The 21,983-nt window shown below is 37.4% G+C and overlaps 3 protein-coding genes across 4 annotated transcripts in view; 1 reads left to right on the top strand and 2 right to left on the bottom strand.

The window, feature by feature from the left end:
- The first annotated feature begins 3,228 nt into the window (after positions 1–3,228).
- Positions 3,229–4,864, top strand: LOC109220901 (eukaryotic translation initiation factor 5B-like). The gene has a single exon (XM_019385372.1). It carries the CDS (start codon positions 3,270–3,272, stop codon positions 4,566–4,568), a length of 1,299 nt encoding a protein of 432 aa, XP_019240917.1. The 5' UTR covers positions 3,229–3,269; the 3' UTR covers positions 4,569–4,864.
- A 477-nt stretch (positions 4,865–5,341) lies between these two features.
- On the bottom strand, positions 5,342–6,115 carry LOC109220899. Its single transcript, XM_019385369.1, has one exon. It carries the CDS (start codon positions 6,113–6,115, stop codon positions 5,342–5,344), a length of 774 nt encoding a protein of 257 aa, XP_019240914.1.
- A 1,392-nt stretch (positions 6,116–7,507) lies between these two features.
- Positions 7,508–21,983, bottom strand: part of LOC109220900 (callose synthase 2-like) — a 28,055-nt gene continuing 13,579 nt past the window's right edge. For both annotated transcript variants that reach the window (XM_019385370.1, XM_019385371.1), the window contains exons 15-44: positions 21,530–21,652; positions 21,306–21,423; positions 19,906–20,240; positions 19,731–19,783; positions 19,569–19,629; positions 18,332–18,413; positions 18,177–18,226; positions 18,001–18,087; positions 17,441–17,575; positions 17,268–17,362; positions 16,994–17,078; positions 16,738–16,898; positions 16,506–16,629; positions 16,327–16,424; positions 16,123–16,246; positions 13,255–13,406; positions 12,388–12,497; positions 12,160–12,285; positions 11,994–12,062; positions 11,721–11,910; positions 11,480–11,633; positions 10,916–11,035; positions 10,720–10,835; positions 10,490–10,573; positions 10,003–10,115; positions 9,695–9,924; positions 8,800–9,597; positions 8,662–8,712; positions 8,235–8,420; positions 7,508–8,154 (exon numbers count right to left, since the gene is read on the bottom strand). In XM_019385370.1, the coding sequence (XP_019240915.1) occupies positions 7,906–8,154; positions 8,235–8,420; positions 8,662–8,712; positions 8,800–9,597; positions 9,695–9,924; positions 10,003–10,115; positions 10,490–10,573; positions 10,720–10,835; positions 10,916–11,035; positions 11,480–11,633; positions 11,721–11,910; positions 11,994–12,062; positions 12,160–12,285; positions 12,388–12,497; positions 13,255–13,406; positions 16,123–16,246; positions 16,327–16,424; positions 16,506–16,629; positions 16,738–16,898; positions 16,994–17,078; positions 17,268–17,362; positions 17,441–17,575; positions 18,001–18,087; positions 18,177–18,226; positions 18,332–18,413; positions 19,569–19,629; positions 19,731–19,783; positions 19,906–20,240; positions 21,306–21,423; positions 21,530–21,652 (4,479 nt within the window). In that variant the 3' untranslated portion in view covers positions 7,508–7,905. The remainder of the gene's footprint in view (positions 8,155–8,234; positions 8,421–8,661; positions 8,713–8,799; positions 9,598–9,694; positions 9,925–10,002; positions 10,116–10,489; positions 10,574–10,719; positions 10,836–10,915; positions 11,036–11,479; positions 11,634–11,720; positions 11,911–11,993; positions 12,063–12,159; positions 12,286–12,387; positions 12,498–13,254; positions 13,407–16,122; positions 16,247–16,326; positions 16,425–16,505; positions 16,630–16,737; positions 16,899–16,993; positions 17,079–17,267; positions 17,363–17,440; positions 17,576–18,000; positions 18,088–18,176; positions 18,227–18,331; positions 18,414–19,568; positions 19,630–19,730; positions 19,784–19,905; positions 20,241–21,305; positions 21,424–21,529; positions 21,653–21,983) is intronic.

Raw genomic sequence — 21,983 nt, 5'->3', positions numbered from 1 at the left:
AGTCATTGTTTGCTTATATGTGGATGATATGCTCATAATGAGTAATGATATTGCCAATATAAATGCTACTAAGCGTATGCTAACTAGCAAGTTTGATATGAAAGACTTGGGAGTTGCTGATTTAATTCTGGGAATTAAGATCCATAAGACTTCTCAAGGTCTAGCATTGTCACAATCTCATTATATTAAGACAGTACTTGAAAAATTCAAGCACTTGGGCTTTAAAGTTGCAAAGACTCCAATTGATGTGAATCTTGCATTAGCAAAGAACAAAGGACAGAGCATATCACAATCGGATTATGCCGTGTGTTGGGTTGCCTAATATACATCATGAATTGTACACGACCAGATATAGCTTGTGCTATAAGTAAATTGAGTCGATATACGAGAAATCCAGGCCAATCTCATTGGATGGCCATGAAATGAGTTTTGGGGTATTTAGTACATACCCAGGACTTTGCTTTGCACTACAATAAATATCCTGCGGTCATTGAGGGATACTGTGATGCAAATTGGATCACCGGATCAACTGATTCCAAGTCCACAAGTGGATATGTATTCACTATTGGTGGAGGAGCGGTATCTTGGAAGTCATCCAAACAAACTTGTATTGCCCGCTCTACAATGGAGGCTGAGTTCATAGCCTTGGATAAAACCGGTGAAGAAGCTGAATGGCTCCGGAATTTCTTGGAAGATATTCCATTTTGGCCCAAACCGTTGGCACCAATATGCATACATTGTGATAGTCAAGCGGCAATTGGAAGGGCTGGGAGCGCTATGTATAACGGTAAGTCTCGCCATATACGACGAAGACATAAAACCGTTAGACAATTACTCTCTAGAGGAATTATCACGATTGACTATGTAAAGTCAAGTGATAATGTGTCGGATCCACTTACAAAAGGCCTAACTAGAGAGGTAGTTGAGAAGTCATCAAGGGGAATGGGACTGTGGCCGAGAACAAGTCATAGCGGCGGTAACTCCACCTAGAAGACTGGAGATCCCAAGATCTAGGTTCAAGGAGATCAAACAAAGTCATTTATGACGGTTCAACATTGTCAACTAAACTTTTGGTCCATTCTCGTGATGAGACAATGTTCAGTACCAAGGATAAAGCATTAAGGCTTTTTAATGATTTCTAAATTTGATACAGGGTATATCAAATAGTGTATCTACGGGATGACACGTTTAGGAATCACCTATGTAAGTGTGAAGTGTTAGCCGCTTCAAGGAGAACACAGCAAGGCCAGTTCTCTACGCACTTATGAAACCAGGCGGTGTTCATGGCTGAAACGAACACAACAATGAGAACCAAAGACGGTTAAGGGTTGGTTGTGTGACTTGTGGTTGTCTAGGTATACACTAAAGTTCGACGGTTCAAAGATATCAAATCTACCGATTGATCGAGTATATCCGACATAAGTTCACTACGGAAAGTTCAAAGGGAAACCTACTTATCCAGATGCAATTAATCCTTACTTGTGAATCACACAGTTTTTCATGCATACTTCCGTGATATAGCCATTCCCCATTCATGTGGGGGATTGTTGGGTTTTTAAGGTATTTAATTAATATATTAAATACTTAAAAGAGGGTGAATGGGAAATGGAGGGAAATGAAATTTTTGAGTGAAATTTTAAGTTCCCCCTCCCTTGGCAAATGGGCATTGTCCCATATTGGAAGAGGAAGAGGTTTTTTATGGGTATATAAGCAATTGCTCTTCTTCTAGCTCTTAAAGAGTTGAGAAGAAGGCAAGCCTCGCGCCGTCGTCGTCGTCGCTTGCTCGGCTCGGCTTCGGCTACGGCTACGGCTTCGGCTTCGGCTTCGGCTTCGGATTTGGATTTGGTCAAATGATCGATTGATTGATTAACTTTTTGGACCAAATTTATTTGTTAATAGTAAAATATTAACAGAAATGTTATTAAATATTTGTTTTAATAACAAAATATTAATATTAAATATTAATATTAAATCCAATCCGTTTTTCTGTTTTGGTAACAGAAAAGTAACTACCCTCTTCAATTTTCCCTCTTTATTTTCCCTCTTTATTATTGAGTAAATGGCCATTTATGTAATGGCATTTATGTTGTGGGCGTTTTGCATAAACAGCCATTCTGAAGAGACCCAACTTTGGCTATAAATACCACTATTCTGCTCAGAATTTTAACTACAATTTTCTGAGTTTCCTCTCCTTCTTCTGCATACTTTTAGCATCAAAACAAAGCAAAAAGTAAGTGTGATTTGCTGCCGAACTTTGCGTTCGCTGAAACACTGGGGTTTGAAGTACCACTACACCAGTGTGTAATTCGTTCTATCCTGGGAGGAAATAATCCATAACCTTGGGTACTAGGAGGGGATTAAATTCCTTAAGGAAACACTGTGAATTCAGTGGGCTCGAATTGGTTTATGTCATTTCTGTTTATATTCATTACTGTTTATATTCATTTATATTTCCAGAATTTATTTTACAAATACAGTGTAATAACATATACTTCATACCAAACATTATAAGATAATACCGATTTTTATACCATGATTGTATTCGCTTATACAATTATACGTGTTATAACCAAACGTGCCCTTAAACGTGTATTAATTAACAATATTGAGAATAAATTACATAAGGACAAAAATGCCCTTTTAAAATACGCAATATATGTGTAACAACTTTTTTTTATTAGTTACTACATTAACAATCTTTGTATTATTAATCACCGAATATATATTTTTTTTGCATTATAATTTTCCATAATTAACTAATATTTGAACCAAACGACCTCTTATTAAGACATAGTCAAGTACTCTCCCTCCACAGCTCTCTCTCCTAAAATAAGTGATTCAACATTAGTTCTTAATTGATGAAAAAATTCAAGCAAGTTGCAGAACCATACCAAATTACTTGCAGAAGACTTGGGAAAAAATTAAAATCAGTGTGACTCGAAAATTATTTATTCATATAAGACTCTGCCGCTGGCTACTTTTCTTCCGTTGCTTTGTTCATTTATTTTCTTTCCAACATTCGAATAACACAGTCGAACCAGCAAATATTACCTAAGGTGGCGTGTTAGGTTGAAAATTCCCAAGATCAGAGTTCTCTTCAGATTCTCTAAAAGTCAGCTGTTTTCCAGAATAAGAAATACTAAGAAAACTTGATGGTGGATGTACTAAATTCACATATTTCATTTTCGAGAAATCCATATAAACCNNCCCCCCCCCCCCCCCAAAAAGAAACCACACATTAAAAACATAGAACAAGCAAATTGAGAGGCATGAAATTTCAAGATAACCAACATTTCAGCCACCACCATATTTTGAAGTCCCTTGTTCTTAATGAAGGCGACAAACTTCATTGCCAAGCCTGTGAGCAACTGATTTTTGAGCCATTTCATGGCTGCATCTCTTGCAACTTCTACCTCCATGAGAATTGTCTCAACGCGCCTCGTTCTCTGGTACACCCTTCTCATCCTTCTCACCCTTTAACTCTTCTTCCAACTCCAACTTATTCTAGCCGATCTTTTACCTGTAATGCCTGTGGATCTGAAGGAAGATTATGTAGCTTAAGTTGTGCTCATTGTAACTTCGATTTGCACTTGAAATGTGCTCTTCTGCCTCAAACTGTCTTACTTGACCAACACCATCATGAACTTAAACTTATATTTGGTTCCCCTTTTGATGATGAGGATGAAAACACCATTTTTGTTTGTGATCTTTGTCATGGAAAGACGGATCAAAATTACTGGTTGTATTACTGTGCTGATTGTGATTTTGGAACACATATCGAATGTGGAATTTCCAAATATGTCAACAAACCAAAAGAAAATCCTGTAATCAAGAAAGCAATCAATGAACCAGTCATTAGTACACCAACAAGAAGTCCAATAAGAAAAACAGAGAAAAAATCAACCAAGAATCCTAGAAAAAATCCCAAAATGAAGCCAGATTCTCCGGACGAGAAACCAGAAAAAAATGGAGGAGAAGGAGAAGAAAATCCAGTGGTGATGAAACTAAAGGAAAAAACAATCAAGAAAGCAATCAATGAACCAGCCATTAGCGCACCAATGAAAAGTCCAGTTAGGAAAACAAAGAAAATATCAGCCAATAGTCCTAGAGAAAATCCCAACATGAGGCCAGTAGCTGAATCATTGGACGAGGAACCAGCAGAAGCTTCAACAGATAAACCAGAAGAAAATGAAGGAGAAGAAAATGCAGAATTCATGAAACCAGAGGAAGAACCGATCAAGAAAGCAGTCAATATTGACCCGGTCATTAGTGCACCAATAAAAGGTTCATCAGTTAGGACAACAAAGAAAAAATCAGCCAAGAATCCTAGAGAAAATCCCAAAATGAAGTCAGTATCTGAATCGCCACCAGACGAGAATTCATCAGTCAAAACGAAAGAAAATGAAGAAGGCGAAGGCGAAGGAGAAGAAGAGGAGTCAGAATTATCATATTATGAAGCTCAGCGCAGATTGAAAGAACAACATATGAAACACATGCTCATGATGCAAGCTCTGGACAATGCTGCAAGCTACGTTGGGCCATCACGCGGTTATAATTACTATTATTGACCTTTCATTCAACATCACCACAGTGATGAAGATGAAAGTTCAGTAATCTTGCACATTCAGGATTTGCGCCAGAGAGTAATATCTTGAGTTCCAGCTGCTATGATCTGTTGGAACATATTGATTTGATTGAAGTATTTCTGGATTTCCCTGCGTTTCAATATTGGTATTACATGTTTTTTTGAAATACTAATTTCTATGTTTGAATGGTGTTATATGTATATGTTTTTTTATCTGTCATTGTATTTTCTTTATTGCTGCTAGCTATTTATCACAATCTATGCTATCATCTTTTTCAATTTCTTGACAGTAATAATTCTGGACGTTAGCAAAATGACACGAGAGACATCAAATCCAAAGATGTCATCTTTTTGCTTTTCTCTATTCTTATTTAACACCTTATAATATGGTTTTTCATACATTTGTTGTTGAACATGGATTATCAAGACTGGTTTTTGCATTAAACTAGGCATCTAACTAACCCAAAAGTTAAGCTTAATGAAATTGATAATCAACAAGTATTATTAGTCAGATCAAAAGATTACTACTACAACTACTTCTACACATCAAAAGTTAACAAGAGAAGCGACATTAACATCCTAAGATCTACACTCTTACCAACCTAGAAACAACAAAACTATACAAAAGCCAGAAGAAAACAGTTCATAACAATTTATCTTCTTCTGCTTCAATGGCCACCTCAATCTACTACACTTTTTTCTTTTTTTGTTTTTACGATGGTGGTGTTCGGAGTAGCTTGCGGGCACCTCAATCTCCTACCTCTCAGAACCCGCTTCATTTTCCGACCCGTTTCCATTTTCATCTTCACCACCTTCCAAATACCGAACCTTTTTCCTCAACTCCTCCAACTCCCTCTCCATTACATACATTTTCTCTTTCAACTCCATGTTTTCTTCCTCCAATCTCTCAATATGTTCCTCCACCTCATCAACTCTGTAACCAAACCCATACGCATCTCGACCCGACCCGCCTTCTCTCGGGTCATATATCATCTCAAAACGGCTCAAATCATGGCTTAATCTCTTCTCCACTTCCTCAACATCACTGTCCCACGAAACAATAACTCCTTCTCCTTCATCCTCTTCTTCATGTTCATTCTCCGGTGATCTGACCCGGATCAACCCGTTCATCGACCCGTACCCGTCTACACCCCACTCTTCCTTCGCCACGTCAGCTAAAACTTCCCTCGCCGGAGAAAACTTCGGCGTCGGTAGAACAGCCGGAGTCACCGGATATGGGGAAACCAAAGAGGCGATTCCGCCGGATTTTTTTGCACGGATTAGAAATGACGTCGTGTTGTGCGGGGTGAAAGGGGTAAAACGGTAGTTTTGTCTCTGTTTCTTCTTTTGAAAAAACCGGCGCGGTTTGTTGTTCGGCCGGTAGGTTTTCCAATTACTCCGGTTTACGTTCCCTGGAGCATAACTAGGTCCTTGTGAAAAAACCGGCGCGGTTTGATTTTCGGGTATCACTGTGGGACGTGGGGGTGGCCAAGGGTGGTAACTCCGGTTCAGCAGCTGAGACTGGTTCATGATCGTTGACCAGTCGGCTGGTGAATTTTCGACTAAAAATTATAGTACCCAGAAAATTTTACCAAAATTTGAAGTGAAAAAACCGGTGAAACTTTAGTTGGAAAATCTTGTGGGAGATGGATTCATGTTTTTTGTGAAGTGGAAATGGGGTTATGTGGAAAAGAGGAGAGGAAAGAGGAAGGAGAGGCACGTGGAAATCACGTGGATGACGCTAAAGCATGAGATAAAATATGGAAGAATGCGCATCAGCTGGTTCTGAAGTGGGGCCAAAGTCTAACTATGATATACTCCGATTACCCACTTTTTTTGGTAATTAGGCGTCTTTTGTCTTAACTTTTTCTAAAATAAAGGTTTTATAGCCTGTTTGGTCAAACTTCTAAAATCAGTTTATTTTGAGAAGTGTTTTTGTTAAAATTATTTTTTAAAAAAATATTTTTAGTGAAAAGCAATTTGTGTTTGACTAATTAATTAAAAAATATTTTTGAGCAGTAATTAGTATTTGGCCAAACTTTGAAAATTGCTTCTAAGTATATTTTTCTGAAAAGTACTTCTCAGAAAAGTGCTTTCAGAAAAAAGCAATTTTTTTGCTTCTCAAAAACTGCTTCTGCTTATCCTCTAAAGTACTTTTTTCCTTCCAAATGATTGGCCAAACACCTAATTTTTTGGCCGAAGCAATTTTGGCCCAAAAAAAGCTTGGTCAAACAGGCTATTATACGTACAAGACTTGTGTACAAGAATTATCTTTTAATTCTTTCGTCGAATTTTGAAATAGTATAATATTGGTAGAACATAAAAGTGTTGGAAGTAATTAAGACATAAGTATGGGGTTTGATGATCATTACGATAGAGTAAATATTTGCATGTTGAAAAGAGTAAGTGCTACGAGGTAAGAGTGGAGTAGAATACACATTAATCATTATGGATAATAAGTTTCTCATTTGGTGTAAAAGTTTACTTAGGAAAGTTTTCAACAAACTTTGCAACTTAACCACGGAAATTAACTATTTTCAAAATCAACAAGGAAAAAAAAATATATATATGTATATATGATATGTCTTACTCCACTTTTTTTTCTCGTGAAAATTAAGAGAACGATAATATTGAAATATTGAATATGTGAAGAGAGAGCTCTAAAGTTGATAAGAGAAAAATACTGTTTCTTTCTTAGTAGAGTTAGACATGAAGTAAGATATAAAATAAAATAAAAGATTACCAAATACCAAGCAGTATGCACGTTTGAAACTTTAGTCAAACAAACAAAACTTGGCATACAATACTGAAATAAGTAGACTAGGTGACAAGGACTTGAAAAACTTTACACAAAGCATTCTCTGAATTCACGAGGGAGTAGACAAAAAACTTTTAGAAGAGAACTTAAAAAAGGACTCAAAAGGACCAAGACCTCCATTTCAAATTTCCATCACCTAAAAAAACATTGCCCAGTATAATCTCACAAGCAGGCTCTGCGAAGTACGCAACTTTACCCGTACCTTGTGCAGGTAGAGAGGCTATATCTGATGGACCCTCAGCACAAAGAAAAAAAATGAAAAAGTTCCATCAACTAGCTTCAATAATTGAGCCCTCTCCTGTGATTTTACATATATCATGTACACACAAGCTATTTGAAACTTTATACATAAACTAAGTTCCTCATATATTTACAAGAAGATATACGTTAACTAAGTTACTTATGTTATTTACAAGATATTCTTCTGTCCATATATCATCCTATAGCCTCAAGATGTCCAACGATTTCAGCGGTCTGGAAATGAGTATTATAGCAGTGAGAACTACTCCTTGTTGCTAGAGGAACGATCCTTCTTCGGTCCACCAAGAATACGAGAAATCTGCAGACCTCTACTGAATGCTTGGTTGAACAACATTCGAGTTTGGAATTCCGAAACAAATGGAAACCAAGCCAAGAATGCAACTGGTGTGAACAAGAGCAAACCCATAATAATTTCATAACCACGAGCAAGTGTCCGAACTGATGCCCAGATGCCAGCACGTTTAACCCAAGGCCTCAAAGCTTGAGCAATCTGAAAGAAGCAGAATAAATAATTAAAACTCCGGAAGAACAAAAGAAAGATCAAAAGGCAACAAACAAATGGGCACTCACCAAAAGCATTCCCCATCCGGTAGGCATGAAAGCAAGAATGCAAACAATAATGTCGCGAAATTTCAGGTGTAGAATAGCAATCAAAGAAATGAGGAGGGCAACAAATGAGAGGAAAATGAAGCCTTCGATCAAACGAAATGCGAGCTGAAAATCAGCACTGAATTTCCTCCTTCCGATAGACACAACCTGCAAAGAATGAAGAAAAGCAAGACAAAAGATTAATCAGCGTATGCACTCAAATGCGCAACTAGCAAATTTGGGTCAACTGGGACAGCAAAAGCAGGTGTACTCATTTACATGTTGGGTCAAGGGAATGAGTCAAGAACGAAGATTTTACAGATATGTCGGTGGGTTAGGAACTTAACCATGTGAGATTTTGGAACTTAACAATGAATATAGAAAGCAACTGAAACTTGTGGGAACTCACCTTCATTACTGCTAATATCAAGAAAATGACGATCCATGATACACCATAAACCTGTTTATGCAGCAAGAAACAAGCAGGAGTTACTTGATTACTTCAGCAGATCATTTCTGCAAATAGCTATGCAAACTAAGGACATACCAGAAAACTTGTTTCATTGTTCAAAATTGTGAGGTGATATACAAGTCCATACTGATATATAAAAAAGCGCATTGATAACAATATCTCGACTACAGTGCCAAGAATTCCTGTATGATAAAGATGTTCTTGTTCTTTTTCCCACCAAGATTCCCAACTTTTTTCTGGCGATACACCAATACCACCACGATTGCTCATCCATTTATTCCAATCTGTCCAGTCATCCACAATCTTCTGCCACTCGAATCCAGAGGGATTGAACAGGAAGGGGGCAAAGAGCCATGTAACAACGAGGAACCATATAGATACAGTTATAAGAACATATGCCACAACATCTCTGTATGATCTACCAAATATATGGTAGACAAGAAGTAGAATCATCAGTTCAATTCCCTTGACAAAATGGCTTCGGGAGTACAAACGATAGTTTTCAGCAAATTTGGCATGAAATACAACAAAGCCACGACCAGTGCCTCTGTATTGAGCACCCCCATGAAGCAATGTTCTCCCATAATAGTGGGTCCTTGTTCCAAGAGAAAATGTGAAGAAAACAGGAGCAAGTTGTAGTTGCATCAGCACAAAATCAGTTAAGGCATTGCGGAAGCCCCTCTCAAGGCCTATTTCCATCATCATCGGCAGCGCCATTAATAGGCCAATTTGCACAAAAGACTGAGAGGCAAGAGCAACTTGAAGAGGCTTATTATTTCGAATAGCGGGGTGCGAACTCAATCCTTCCTCAAGGCCACTTACGACAAGATACAGCCGACCATAAAGAAATACATACACAATAACGACGGTTATCTGCCAAAGCAGAGACATACATTTAGATAGGACTATAAAGAGAATAAACCCGGTTAGGATCATGAAAGACTAAACTGGAGAAGCAGTTGGGAAATACCAAGGTAGTAAAGTAGAACCCTATAGTGGTGAAGAAGCAGGATAGCATACGGAAGAAATCAAATCGATGTCCAAGCCTGTAAACATCACGACTCATTGTCTGCTCACCATTTCCATTAGCTATCTTTGCCTCAAACAAAGAAATTTGGTTAAGGCCAACATCCCTTCCTTTACCAACTTGGATGTACTCATGGTGAGTAACATTGCCCCCACGTAGGGTAGAATTAAAACCTGAGAGATGCATCAAATTTTGTAAGAGTAAGAAAAGCTACAGGATTTACATGTTAAAGTTTATGGATTTTTACATACCGGCAAATATGTCTTCACTTAGGTTGATGATTTTGGAAGCCTTGCTCACACCACCTCTTGTTAAATGAAACAATCTATCGAATACATCAGGATGACCATAGTGGAAACGTACTCTGAGACAAAGTATCGAAAAATAGACGAAGCTTCATATCAGTAAAACCTTTTTGACCTTTTTGGCCTGGGCAGCTAGGCCTAGACATGAAAAGGAGTTCAAGTGCTGAATAACAGACATTCAGCTTCTAGCTACACAAGGGAGGATGGGCGGAACTTGGTAAGAGTGAGGAGAAATGAAGATTAACTGGGAGGTGCGGAAGAGATTTCAGTGCATTAGCGAAGAAACTGCCGTCATAGATAGGCTACTTACAGAACAAAAAACAAAAAGAGCAGGGAGAAGGGGGGAATAATAGCATATTAACAGTTCCAGTTGGCACTGAAAATGAAAGACTCGGAACTTCATGTCCTACACAAAATATTCTTGGCTACTTACTTCAATGGATTGGCCAACAATCTTTGCCCAATTGTGACAAAGCTGGTTTCCTGATTTGACATAAACCATGCTAGTGAAGAAACACTGCACAGAGAAAAACAAAATGATGACTGATAAGGAAACATACATTTTACTGCAAGATAAAATTTGCATGCACAAGTAAAGTCTTTTCTCCAACCCCATCGTAGCAACAAAAGTTATTGGTTCTATAGAAGAGTCCATCTCGATACCTGCCAGTGAAAATATGCTCCCGTAGTCCCAGAATAGTCGGATTTCTCACTCCATTCTTTTTCAAAAATTCTTGCAACAAATTCCTCATTTTGAGGGCTTCTTCCAAGTAGTTATCCTTATAGTTAAAAAGGTAACAATGTGTCAAACCAAACGTACCAACTTTTTCTCATAGCAAATGAGAATTCTATCAGATACCTGGTTCATATCTATTGTTTGCAATCCTTCCCCACGAGTAAATATTATCGCGTGGTTTTGATTCTCTGGCTTTCCTTCTCCCAATATAGCAGGTCCAGGAAGTTTTATTCGATAAATAACCTAGACAAAAATTCAGAAGTTAATTGCAGACAACTAAAAAGCAATATGGACCAGCAGATGCAGATGTATCTCCAACGTAAAAGCTGGTTCGTAACTGATGAATAAAGTTTGAGATTGCTCCTACTTTTTGTAACAGAGAACAGATATATCATTATAACTTCCACAAACAATTGAGTGGATTTTCAAGTATCCAAGCACAAACCCTATGTGTCGATTGACCAAATAATTTGCAGAGATGCAATCCAGCCAGCTGAACTAAACTATAAAAGGGAGGCCACAAACCAGTACCATACATCCAAGAACCAAAATAAAACTAAAGATAAATTCTTGTTATGACACTCTTAAAAAAAGCCAATGCCACAGAAAAAAGAAAATGAAAACTAGAACAGGAGAAAGTGCTTATTTTAGCTGTTAATGTTCTAATTCGACACCTGCAATGGGTACCTGATCTAACTTCTGATCTGGCTCTGCTGAGTCCACAGACCTTGGTACAGCCTTCACAAGGGCTGAATAATAGACCTTATCACCAGTCCTTTTTGATTTTTCTTTGCTAGTTTCTTCAACCTCATCAATGTAAGCTACTCGAAGAGAAGGGTACCTTCCAAAGAACAAAAGGAACAAACTTTAAAAATAAAAAGGTAGACACTTAAACACAAGACAACAAGTTGCGGCTTCTGGATCATACTTTGTCATTAGTCTCAAAATGTCTTGAGCACGATGATCAGCAGACCTTTTCTGAACGCCATATTGCTGGCATGACACAACATAGGTAAATTTCATGTCTGCAACTGCCTGACATTGTGCCATCAAGGACCTCTCATTTTTTAGCTGTTCGTCGGTATTAGATTCAGCAGCCTTGTAGCCTTTCATTAACTCTGCAAAAATGTAGAAACTGCATTTCATGAAAGATTCTACTCTTCAAAATGACGGGAAGAACAACAGTAATTCTCGTAAGCACCTTCATCTTTTGCCATATCAAGAAAAGCCTGAAGTTCCAAAGCTTGCCGATAGTACATCATACCTCGTACTGATTTTTATAGTTGATCAATCGCATGAAAATTAAGAAAATTGTCAAGCCAATATGCTGCTGCTAAAAGTCAAAATAAGCATAAAGATAACCATACCAGTTTTGGTCAATGTTTGGCCTCTATATGATGCCCATAGACGAAGTTCTTCCTCCAATTTTATGTTGCCCTTAAGATCCTCTTCACTGCTACAGCTAACCCTCTCAAGGAAGTTCTCCCATTCATCTTTAAAGGTTTTCATATTGATATAAAAACATGAAGAATGATATCGAATCATAATATGTCAAGGTAAGTCCATCATGCCTAAGATTAAATTAGAATACTAACCCGGGTATATCTTTTGCAAATAAAATAGTATAGAAACACCATCTTCATTTGGCCTTTCCAGGGAATTTATTGAGAAAAGAACCTCCTCGTTGTAGTAAGGTGTCAAGATACTAAAAAAGAAAAAAAGACATCGCATAAAATAGTTATAGAAAAATACATTGTAAATAACTGACTTTTATAAAATGCACACAGATAAAAGATGTACATCGAAACCATACAACAGTACTCTGAAGCGAACTAGGTATTGACGATTGCAAGTTCATGGAGAATAACATACTATTTTTTTTGACAAGTAAATAATTTATTACGCCAAGGCTAATAGATAAACAGGATCATGATCTTCAACTTCTTATCCTAAATGAGTATGAGCCTCATAACAGCTCACTCTACTTCCTTCAGGAATGGGACAACTTCATAATCTAAGATGATACAGATGTGAAAGCCCAAGAGCGACAAAAGTTGTATCATACCGACAGCTAAGGACAAAGCAAGAATAATCTACCCATTTAAGAGATGATTTAGATGAGAATTAGCTGCTTCTATGAAACTGTTCACCACGGTAATGACACCTAAACCAGAGTTTATCCAAGGATATTACAGGTTTCGCTTTAATATCCACAAAGTGCAAGGGCCTTTATCTATCATTATTGACCTCGATTCCATCTAGTTAAAGTCTTGAAATATTCATATGATTATCATGTTTTAATTTTCTCCAGAATCTCTGATTCTCCTTTTCTGCAAGAGGCTCCAATACCGACAAGCTACACACAAATAAGTTGAGGTTTTAACTAACATCCCTGTGATGGTGTCATGATGCACTGTGATTACGTATCCATAGGCAATAGATGTTTTAGTCAGAAAACTTACGAAAAGGAAAGCATATTGCGAACTTTGGGGGCTGAAGGCATGTCCATAAACAATGAATTTGAGAAGAATGAGATGCGCCGTCTAGCTTCCAAGTTGGTCGGCACATCCATAGCAGATTCCTTGACAGTAAGCAACAAGTGAAGCCTTCTGATCTGGAAGAAGGAGAAGCTTCATATGAGTGTGGCTCAATGAGATAACTAATGACCTTCTTTTACCAAATATGTAGTGAAAGGTTATTAAAAGGGTTCAAACAAGAAACCCCCCCCCCTCCCCCCTTAACGACCTGGCCGATCGTTTTGAGAGTATTAGCCCCGATCCCCTATTTACTGCTTTCCCCGTATCATTTTATGCTTATGTGACTTGCCGGTAGGTTTTATTTTTGGTTTCGGAGTGATTTGGGACACTTAGTCCCTAAAACGGAAGCTTAAGTCCTAGGATTTTGACTGTAGTTGGAACAGTGTGAAGACGACTCCGGAATGGAGTTTCGTCGGTTCCGTTAGCTCCGTTGGGTGATTTTGGACTTAGGAGTGTGTTCGGATTGTGAATTGGAGGTGTGTAGCTAAATTAGGCTTGAAATGACGGAAGTTGAATTTTTTGGAAGTTTGACCAGGAGTGGACTTTTGATATCGGGGTCGGATTCCGACTTCGGAAGTTGGAGTAGGTCCGTAATGTCAAATATGACTTGTGTGCAAAGGTCAATCGGACGTGAATTGATAGGTATCGGCATCGGCGGTAGAAGTTTGAAGTTTCAAAGTTCATTAAGTTTGAATTGGAGTGTGATTCATGTTTTTAGCGTTGTTTGATGTGATTTGAAGGCTCGACTAAGTTCGTATGATGTTTTAGGACTTGTTGGTATGTTTGGTTGAGGTCCCGGGGGCCTCGGGTAGATTCTGGATGGTTAACGGACTAGAATTGGACTTAGTGTTATAGCTGAAGCATCAGCTATTGCTGGTGTCTGGTTTCCTTCTACGCGTTCACGAAGGTTCTCCCCCGCATTCGCATAGAGGAAGTTTGAGGGCTGCTGGAATTAAGCCTTCGCGATGCATGTCCCGCATTCGCGAAGCATAGAGATCTTAGGCCTATGCGTTCGCGATTTGGTCCTCGCGTTCGCGTAGAGGTAAGGGCAGATGGGTCACCAGGTAATTAACCCACCCCACCCTCACCAACCCCCACACACCCCCGCACCCATCCATCCAACCCCACCTCCTCTCTACAAAAAGGTTTCTTTTTTTAAAATTTCAGTTTTTTCCCGTCACCACCCACCCTGCTACCCCCTCCCCCGCATTTTTTTTTTGTAATTTCAAATTTCTGTTTTTGTCGTTAAAGGTCAATTGGACGTGATTTGATAGGTATCGGCATCAGTTGTAGAAGTTTGAAGTTTCAAGTTCATTAAGTTTGAATTGGAGTGTGATTCATGTTTTTAGCGTTGTTTGATGTGATTTGAAGGCTCGACTAAGTTCGTAGGATGTTTTAGGACTTGTTGGTATGTTTGGTTGAGGTCCCGGGGGCCTCAGGTAGATTCCGGATGGTTAACAGACTAGAATTGGACTTAGCGTTATAGCTGAAGCATCAGCTATTGCTGGTGTCTGGTTTCCTTCTACGCATTCACGAAGGTTCACCCGCGTTCGCATAGAGGAAGTTTGAGGGCTGCTGGAATTAAGCATTCGCGTTCGCGATGCATGTCCCGCATTCGCGAAGCATAGAGATCTTAGGCCTATGCGTTCACGATATGGTCTTCACGTTCGCGTAGAGGTAAGGGCAGATGGGTCACCAGGTATTAACCTACGCGTTAGCGATGAGGGTCCCGCGCATAGGGTCAAGCTGTGTAAGCTTCACACTCTCTCTCTCTCTCACACACACACACATTCTTCATTTTAAATCTCGCAGAATGGTTTGATGGCATGGTAAATATGTACATGTACGCACACACATACACAAATATATATACCAACACATATACAGTGGTCTTCATTTCAAATCTCACAGGATGGCTTGATGGCTAGGTAAAGAGAATTTTACTTTAAAATGGTCCTAATTTAAACACACTACATTTTGAAACAAGGGGCACACAGAACCAAAAACTGTGTTTAAGTTCTTCCACTTGCTGATTTGAGTCAATCTTTCTCCTATTCCCTATTTTACCATACTAGTCTTTACACACTTACATTCTACGGGTAAATTTTTTATTAATTATTTCAAAATCAAAGAAGATTAAATAATGAAAAACATGTACCACATTTCAGAAAAAAATCTTATTTGCTTTCACCGCAGAAGGTAAATACTTTTGAAATTTAGAGGAAAAGTCAGGGCAGAATTTTTTTATAAAGAAGTAAAGATTTGAAACACCAAAAATAAGAAGCTGGCATATGAGAAGTTGGTGCAGGAAGTATAGAATGTTTTATGAACACATGAGGTTTGTTGTTTTCTTAAGAAGGTTTCTTCAGTTTTCATGGTGATGTTCTTGTGCTTTTCTAACCAAAACTGGAGTGTATTTATTTCAGCATGATTAAGAGTAGGAAATTCGATTAGGAATATGAGATCTTCTGATTGGATATAATATTCTAAACCAAGTAGGATTTTAGTTGATTCTGCCTAATTATGAATAGGACAATTTAATCCAACTTGGAATATTGGTCAACTTAATTTTTCAAGGGTGAAAAACTCGATTAACATATTTCTTTTGAAGCTTCATTCTGAAAAACAATCGTATATAGATTATGAGAATTTTGCCCCGTCATCTCATATTTGCTACAGTGTAATTATAGTCCAGTGATTGAATCTACTTTTTCAGTCACTTGTCTGAAACTATATCCTGCAACAAATTAACAGTAAATATGTTACTTGATTTAGTTGAAGAGATATACTTACTTTTTCCTTCCACGCTTCTGTTTCTGTTACAGGAAAATTAAGAGTGCCAAAGAGCTGAAATTGTGGATTTGGAATCATTCCGCCATGCATTCCATAGGAGCCACCATGAGTGGAATCTAACAAACTACAACAGAGTTATGAAAATGAGAAATAATGATAAACAATTAAATAAAGAATAAGGAAACTTGCTCCACTATGATTTACCTAGGAACAGTGTCTTCCATTATGTCGCGGGTCACAACTTCTAACATATCAAGCAAGAGAATAACTACCTGATCCTTGTCCTCTTTTTTGTTTTCTTTCTGCAGAATTAGAGGCACTTAAGAGAGAACTGTATGACAGGCACAATTTTTTAGCTGAAAATTCGTGTTTGATAATTTTACCAGAAAATCAATAAGCCGCACAAATTGTTCATAGAGGGTAGGTAGAGCACTCATGTTAAACTCTGGAATCAAATTACCCTGATCTATGTGATCATCAACTTTTGAGAAGATTTCTTTTATCACCCTGAAAAATATTGAATCCCAATTAAATAAAAAAGAAACAGCTCAAGGTGTCAAAACTGTTTTCTGAAAATGTTTGCCAGGTAAGTAAATGTAACTGATTGGAACTTACTGCTGTTCATGTTCACCCACGACCAAAATTTTTATAATGCTTTTACATGAAGCATAGCACTCACGAATGGCACTCCGCATATAACTGTCCGCATTCAACCTTTTGGTCAGCTCGCGATCTCTTCCATTGCTATCTTTAGCCATATCCAATGCAATGGGAAGCTAATAGCAGTCATGTGAGATAAACACCACTTAATAAGATTGTCATTTGATTTCCTTCAAGTTTAGAAAATAAAGAAGCTTATAAGAGCCCAAACCTTGCTAGCTAAGAGAAATGGAGGCCACTGGATAAGGTCCAGATCAGGGTCAGCCCAATATGGCACAAGTAATAAGTTCCTTTCCCTGTAAGAGCAGCAAGTTAGCAGCTGGAAGAATAGTATTGCAAGGGAGAAGAAAGGGATAGCAAAAGGGAAGAGAAGGAAAATTGGAAAAGAAACAATAGACAAAACATGAAGCTGGCCAAGGAGGCAAGCAGCCGATCAAAGCTCTCAAGAAAAGGATTGTGTGGCACTACCACCATTACAACAGTACCTATTATTTATCAGATCCTCCTCTCTGAAACTCTCTATTATTTTGTTCCACATTTGTGCAAACCTTGCAGCCTCCTTTCCTCTACTAGAAGTGACCTGCAAAGACCAGTCAATTAACAAAATTATAACACTGATATTTACGAAGTCATTGCAAGGAGATGCCTAGGACTTGACCTCATCAAATTTCTTAGATAATGTGGCTTTGAATCCCTTTTTAGGCTTTTCATCCTTTTCCACTGGGATCAAGCAGGCATTAAATGCACCTGGAAGTGACTGAAACCGCGACCTAAGCATTCCCAAAGTACGAATCTGGAAGCAGAAGGCAGGAAGAGAACTTATCACCCAAAAAAAAATGCCAATTCTGGAAAATCAATGGAATTCAAGGTGGAAGGCATAATTTGGGGAAAAAGAAAATCTTACTTAATTACGTCATATGCTAGCTACCTTTGAGCAAAAGTTATCCAAATCACAAAATATGCACTCAGAAATTCTATGAATAGCAATTACTACATACATACTTTCTGCATATCTGTGCAATACCTCAAATGACGCATAGGCTTCTGGTAGATTAAAAAAAAATCTAGATCTGACATTAAGATGATACAAACTAACAAGTATGTAGGAGAAATTTTAATCGAGCGACAATTCCACAAGTCCAAAATGAAGGTTATAAATTGGATGGGAAATTTACTCTAAGTTGCTAATGTCAACTAGTGGGTGGAAGCACTACCAACCTCTCCAAGACGCCGAAACGCGCCATAAATGCCTCCAAATATGGTAGAGAAAATAGCATACCAAATCTGAGTGTCCATGAAATAGACCTGGGATAGTCTTCAATTTAGATGATGTGCAGAAAAAGTGAAAACAGAGAAGCTGCAAGAATGGAAGGCATGCAAATGGATATGCATACAAGAATGACAGGTGACCATAGTGCAATCACAACACCGATATTGCTTTTCGCTGCAACCATAAGAAGAACAGTATTAATTTACAAATCATTACTTTAGTGCAAAAGTGTATCCACATGTATATGTTAACACTCAATTTTAATTCTCATTCATATACCTCGAGGGAAGAACTCATGCCATTTATAAACGCTGATGTGAACCTTCATGATTTCTTTTGTTGGATCTACAAGAGGTTTTATCTGCAAAAGTAAAATGCTTCAAGTTTTTTATTTTGTATTTTGAGGGCCAATATTTTGACATCTGTGTTAGTCAGAAAGTGACATCAAAGTAAAATAGCATGAAGATCATTAAGCAGCAGATATTTTCAACATACAAATCTATGCCACCCGTGGAGTATGAATAATGGCCTTGGACTAGATGAAAAGATATTCCAGTTTAAACAGTTTTCATGGAAATACAAATAGAAACAATCTACAAGAAGAATGCATGGTTAAAGTTCAGTTTGTACTACAGTTATGTTCTTAAAATTTACTCCAGAAAAGAAATTGACAGCTATCAAACTATAACTATGGAGATTCTATGACAAATAAAAATATAAGTATCTTCCTGGTCATCAACTTCTACTATTTTAAATAACTAAAATTGTATAAAAGTTGATATTGGCTAAAAAAGTACAAATATCATGAAGATCTCAATTTATTACATTGAAGAAGAAGCAGCAGCAGCAGCCCAACATGACATATAAAAGAGTAAAACTGCTAGTTGTGATGGATTTTTCTTTTCTTCTTTTACTATGACACCGTTTGTGTCATGCACACGAAAGTTTTACAGGATTAAAAAATTTATTTCTTGAGTATTGAAAATTATGATTAAAATTAAAAAACATTTGAATTAATTGAGATAGAACTTTATTTTTTTATATAAAAATACACACACAAAAAAAGAAGAAATATATTTTATCGTAAATTTTTAAAATAAAAAACTAATGTTTAGTACTACATTAAGAGGATCCGTCAATACATACATGTTTGACATCAATTATGAATTTTATCCACACAAAAAAGGGATAAATATGTGAAATTGTTCAGCCCTTCAAAGGCTAACAAATGGTCATGTGCATGACTTTTTTCTATCCAAAAGTTTAACACTGTTAAGATCAGGTCTTATTTCTGCATGTACATGTTAAGAGTTAGGTATTACCTGAACCACTCAAAAAAAAAATGTTCAAGACAAAAAATACACAACTCCTAGAAAATAAATACTAGCAATTTTTCCATCTCAAGTATGTCATTTCTTATAGTATTTTGCTATCAAAGCAAATAGCAGCACAAACGGGGATCCCGTTAATAGTAGTCAGACGAACATAATGACAGAATAGAAAGGGAATTAATTACTTCTACATAAAAACTGAATGCCAATTTTGCTGCCAAGAGAAGAAGCCAAAACAGTGTGTACCTGGAAAGAACAACATTATGATCAATATTACAATCAATCAGACAGAATAGCAGAACCAAATGAAAGTTGTTTCTATCTAATATTTCAATGCAGTAGATTACTTGAAAAGAGAAAATGCATCCTCGTGCATTCCTCTTCCAACATAAAGCCGAGGCTGTAATAAAGAGCATACAGAAAGTATAAGATCAAAGACCACCCAAATGAAAGAGAATAAATCCAAAGAAGGGAAATAGACGGAATGACAAGCTAAATTAAGAGAGATCGATGTCCGCATACCTGGGACCACCACATTACCAATCTCACAATCTTGTAGTCTGACCTCTCAAGATAACGGCGGATGAAAGGAAACACAAATAGCAATGCAGATAGCATGTTTGGAGACAGGTAAAAAAGAACTGCTATGATGAATAAAGAAGGCGAACTTGAACCATTGCCAAACCAATTCTTAATAGTCTGTGCAAACGCTGGAGGATTTTTCCAGCTATATGCATAAGTTACTGGCAATACTACTACCCACGCTGCTGCTGCAACTGCTTTAAGCACATATCTTAGCTTGACATAGAATGACATGCTGTGTCTTGCTTTCCAGTTCATAACTATATCTAGAACCGCTGCATACACAAGGTAGCATTGCCAACAAGATAATCATAGTTATAATGATTTTTCTGGAACATATAAGGATGGATACAGTAAATAATGGAGTATGAATAATAGGATTTAGTTCACAATAAAACCCTTAGAGGCTTCTCATCCTTCACAAAATTTAAAGCACGTCTCTAAGTTCTTCTTCAGACACTTATCCAGAAAAAAAAAAAGGGATATCTTAGAAGCTAAGGCAAATCAATTACCAACTACGCGTTTTCTCCTCATAAGCATTTATAGAAGAAAATCACAGATGAGAGAAAAATCAGGACAGATGTAGACATCGCTAAAATGTCACTAGCTTATTTAAGTTACTTAGTAGTTAGGAGTAAAAAAGTCCGAGATCAGTTAAATTATATGCAGCTTATGTGATCAACAATTACTGTTCATTTTAGCTATTAGCTAAGAGTAAAAGCTCCACCATTACTTGTAGTAACACAAAGTAATGCGACAAATAATCGGATTGAACGCTCAACTTCATGCATAGGAATTGGTAATGCTACTCATTTTTTCGTCCCTTTTCATGGTGACATCAACCTTGTTTTATTTCATATATTCATTATAAGTTTTATTTTTCTTTTTTCTCTTTTTTTTTTGTGATCGGTTCACTATAAGTTTCATTCTTCTTATGAGCTCTTTGAAAAGTCATCTCGGGTGCTAGCCATTGGTCTCAAACAAGGGGGAGTGCTACTAATAGAAGATCCCCACCGTTGATCAATTGGTTTAACCAAGCAGGTACTTTTTATAACTAGTACGAAACAGTATGGACATACTGGATGTAACTGATCTTGAGAAACTTTTCACTTAACAATATTCATCATGATAGTTAACTGATACAAAAACTAGTTGAGTACTTCCCGACATTATGTGAGATGACATTTCATAGTGACAGTAAAGTACAACCTTCACTTGAAAGCCGTTGAAGTGATCTACTTTGAAAATTTCAGAGGTCACATAGTAGGAGAGGAAATTAACTATAACAAAAAGGAAAGTGAATTATATCTAGCCTGTCTTTGCCAAAAATAAACCTTCACCTTGAGCAAGCTTCAGTATGGCAGCTGTTATGAAAATGCTCAATACTTTCTTGAACACATCACCTTCAAAAATAGAACCTAGTTGGCCAGATCCATTCCATGCAATAATGATCATCGCCTTCAGTACCACAAAGTAAATCAGCAACAGAAGACACTCAACATGTGATACAACTAATGAGAAATTAAAGAAAACATCTGGAGATAAAGGAAAAAGATAGACTAACCTGTAAGCACAAAATAAAAAAGCTCCACATCCTATCAAAACTCCTAAAGATGTGCCAATATGAGCGTGTCTCAACAAAATTGATTTTCCCCATCCACTGGTTCCTTTTAGTTGATTCATTTGCCTGAAGATGATCAATATTTAGATTAATCGTGGAACGCTGGTTGTAACAGATTGAGTTGTTTCTGTTGGGTTTTTAAGGTATTTAATTAATATATTAAATACTTAAAAGAGGGTGAATGGGAAATGGAGGGAAATGAAATTTTTGAGTGAAATTTTAAGTTCCCCCTCCCTTGACAAATGGGCATTGTCCCATATTGGAAGAGGAAGAGGTTTTTTATGGGTTTGTAAGCAATTGCTTTTCTTCTAGCTCTTAAAGAGTTGAGAAGAAGGCAAGCCTTCGCGCCGTCGTCGTCGTCGCTCGGCTCGGCTACGGCTACTGCTACGGCCATTTA

This window comes from Nicotiana attenuata, unplaced genomic scaffold (genome assembly GCF_001879085.1).
Source record: "Nicotiana attenuata strain UT unplaced genomic scaffold, NIATTr2, whole genome shotgun sequence".
Taxonomy (NCBI): Eukaryota; Viridiplantae; Streptophyta; class Magnoliopsida; order Solanales; family Solanaceae; genus Nicotiana; species Nicotiana attenuata.
Note: the sequence above shows the minus strand (reverse complement) of the source record. Positions and strands in the feature narration are given on the sequence as shown.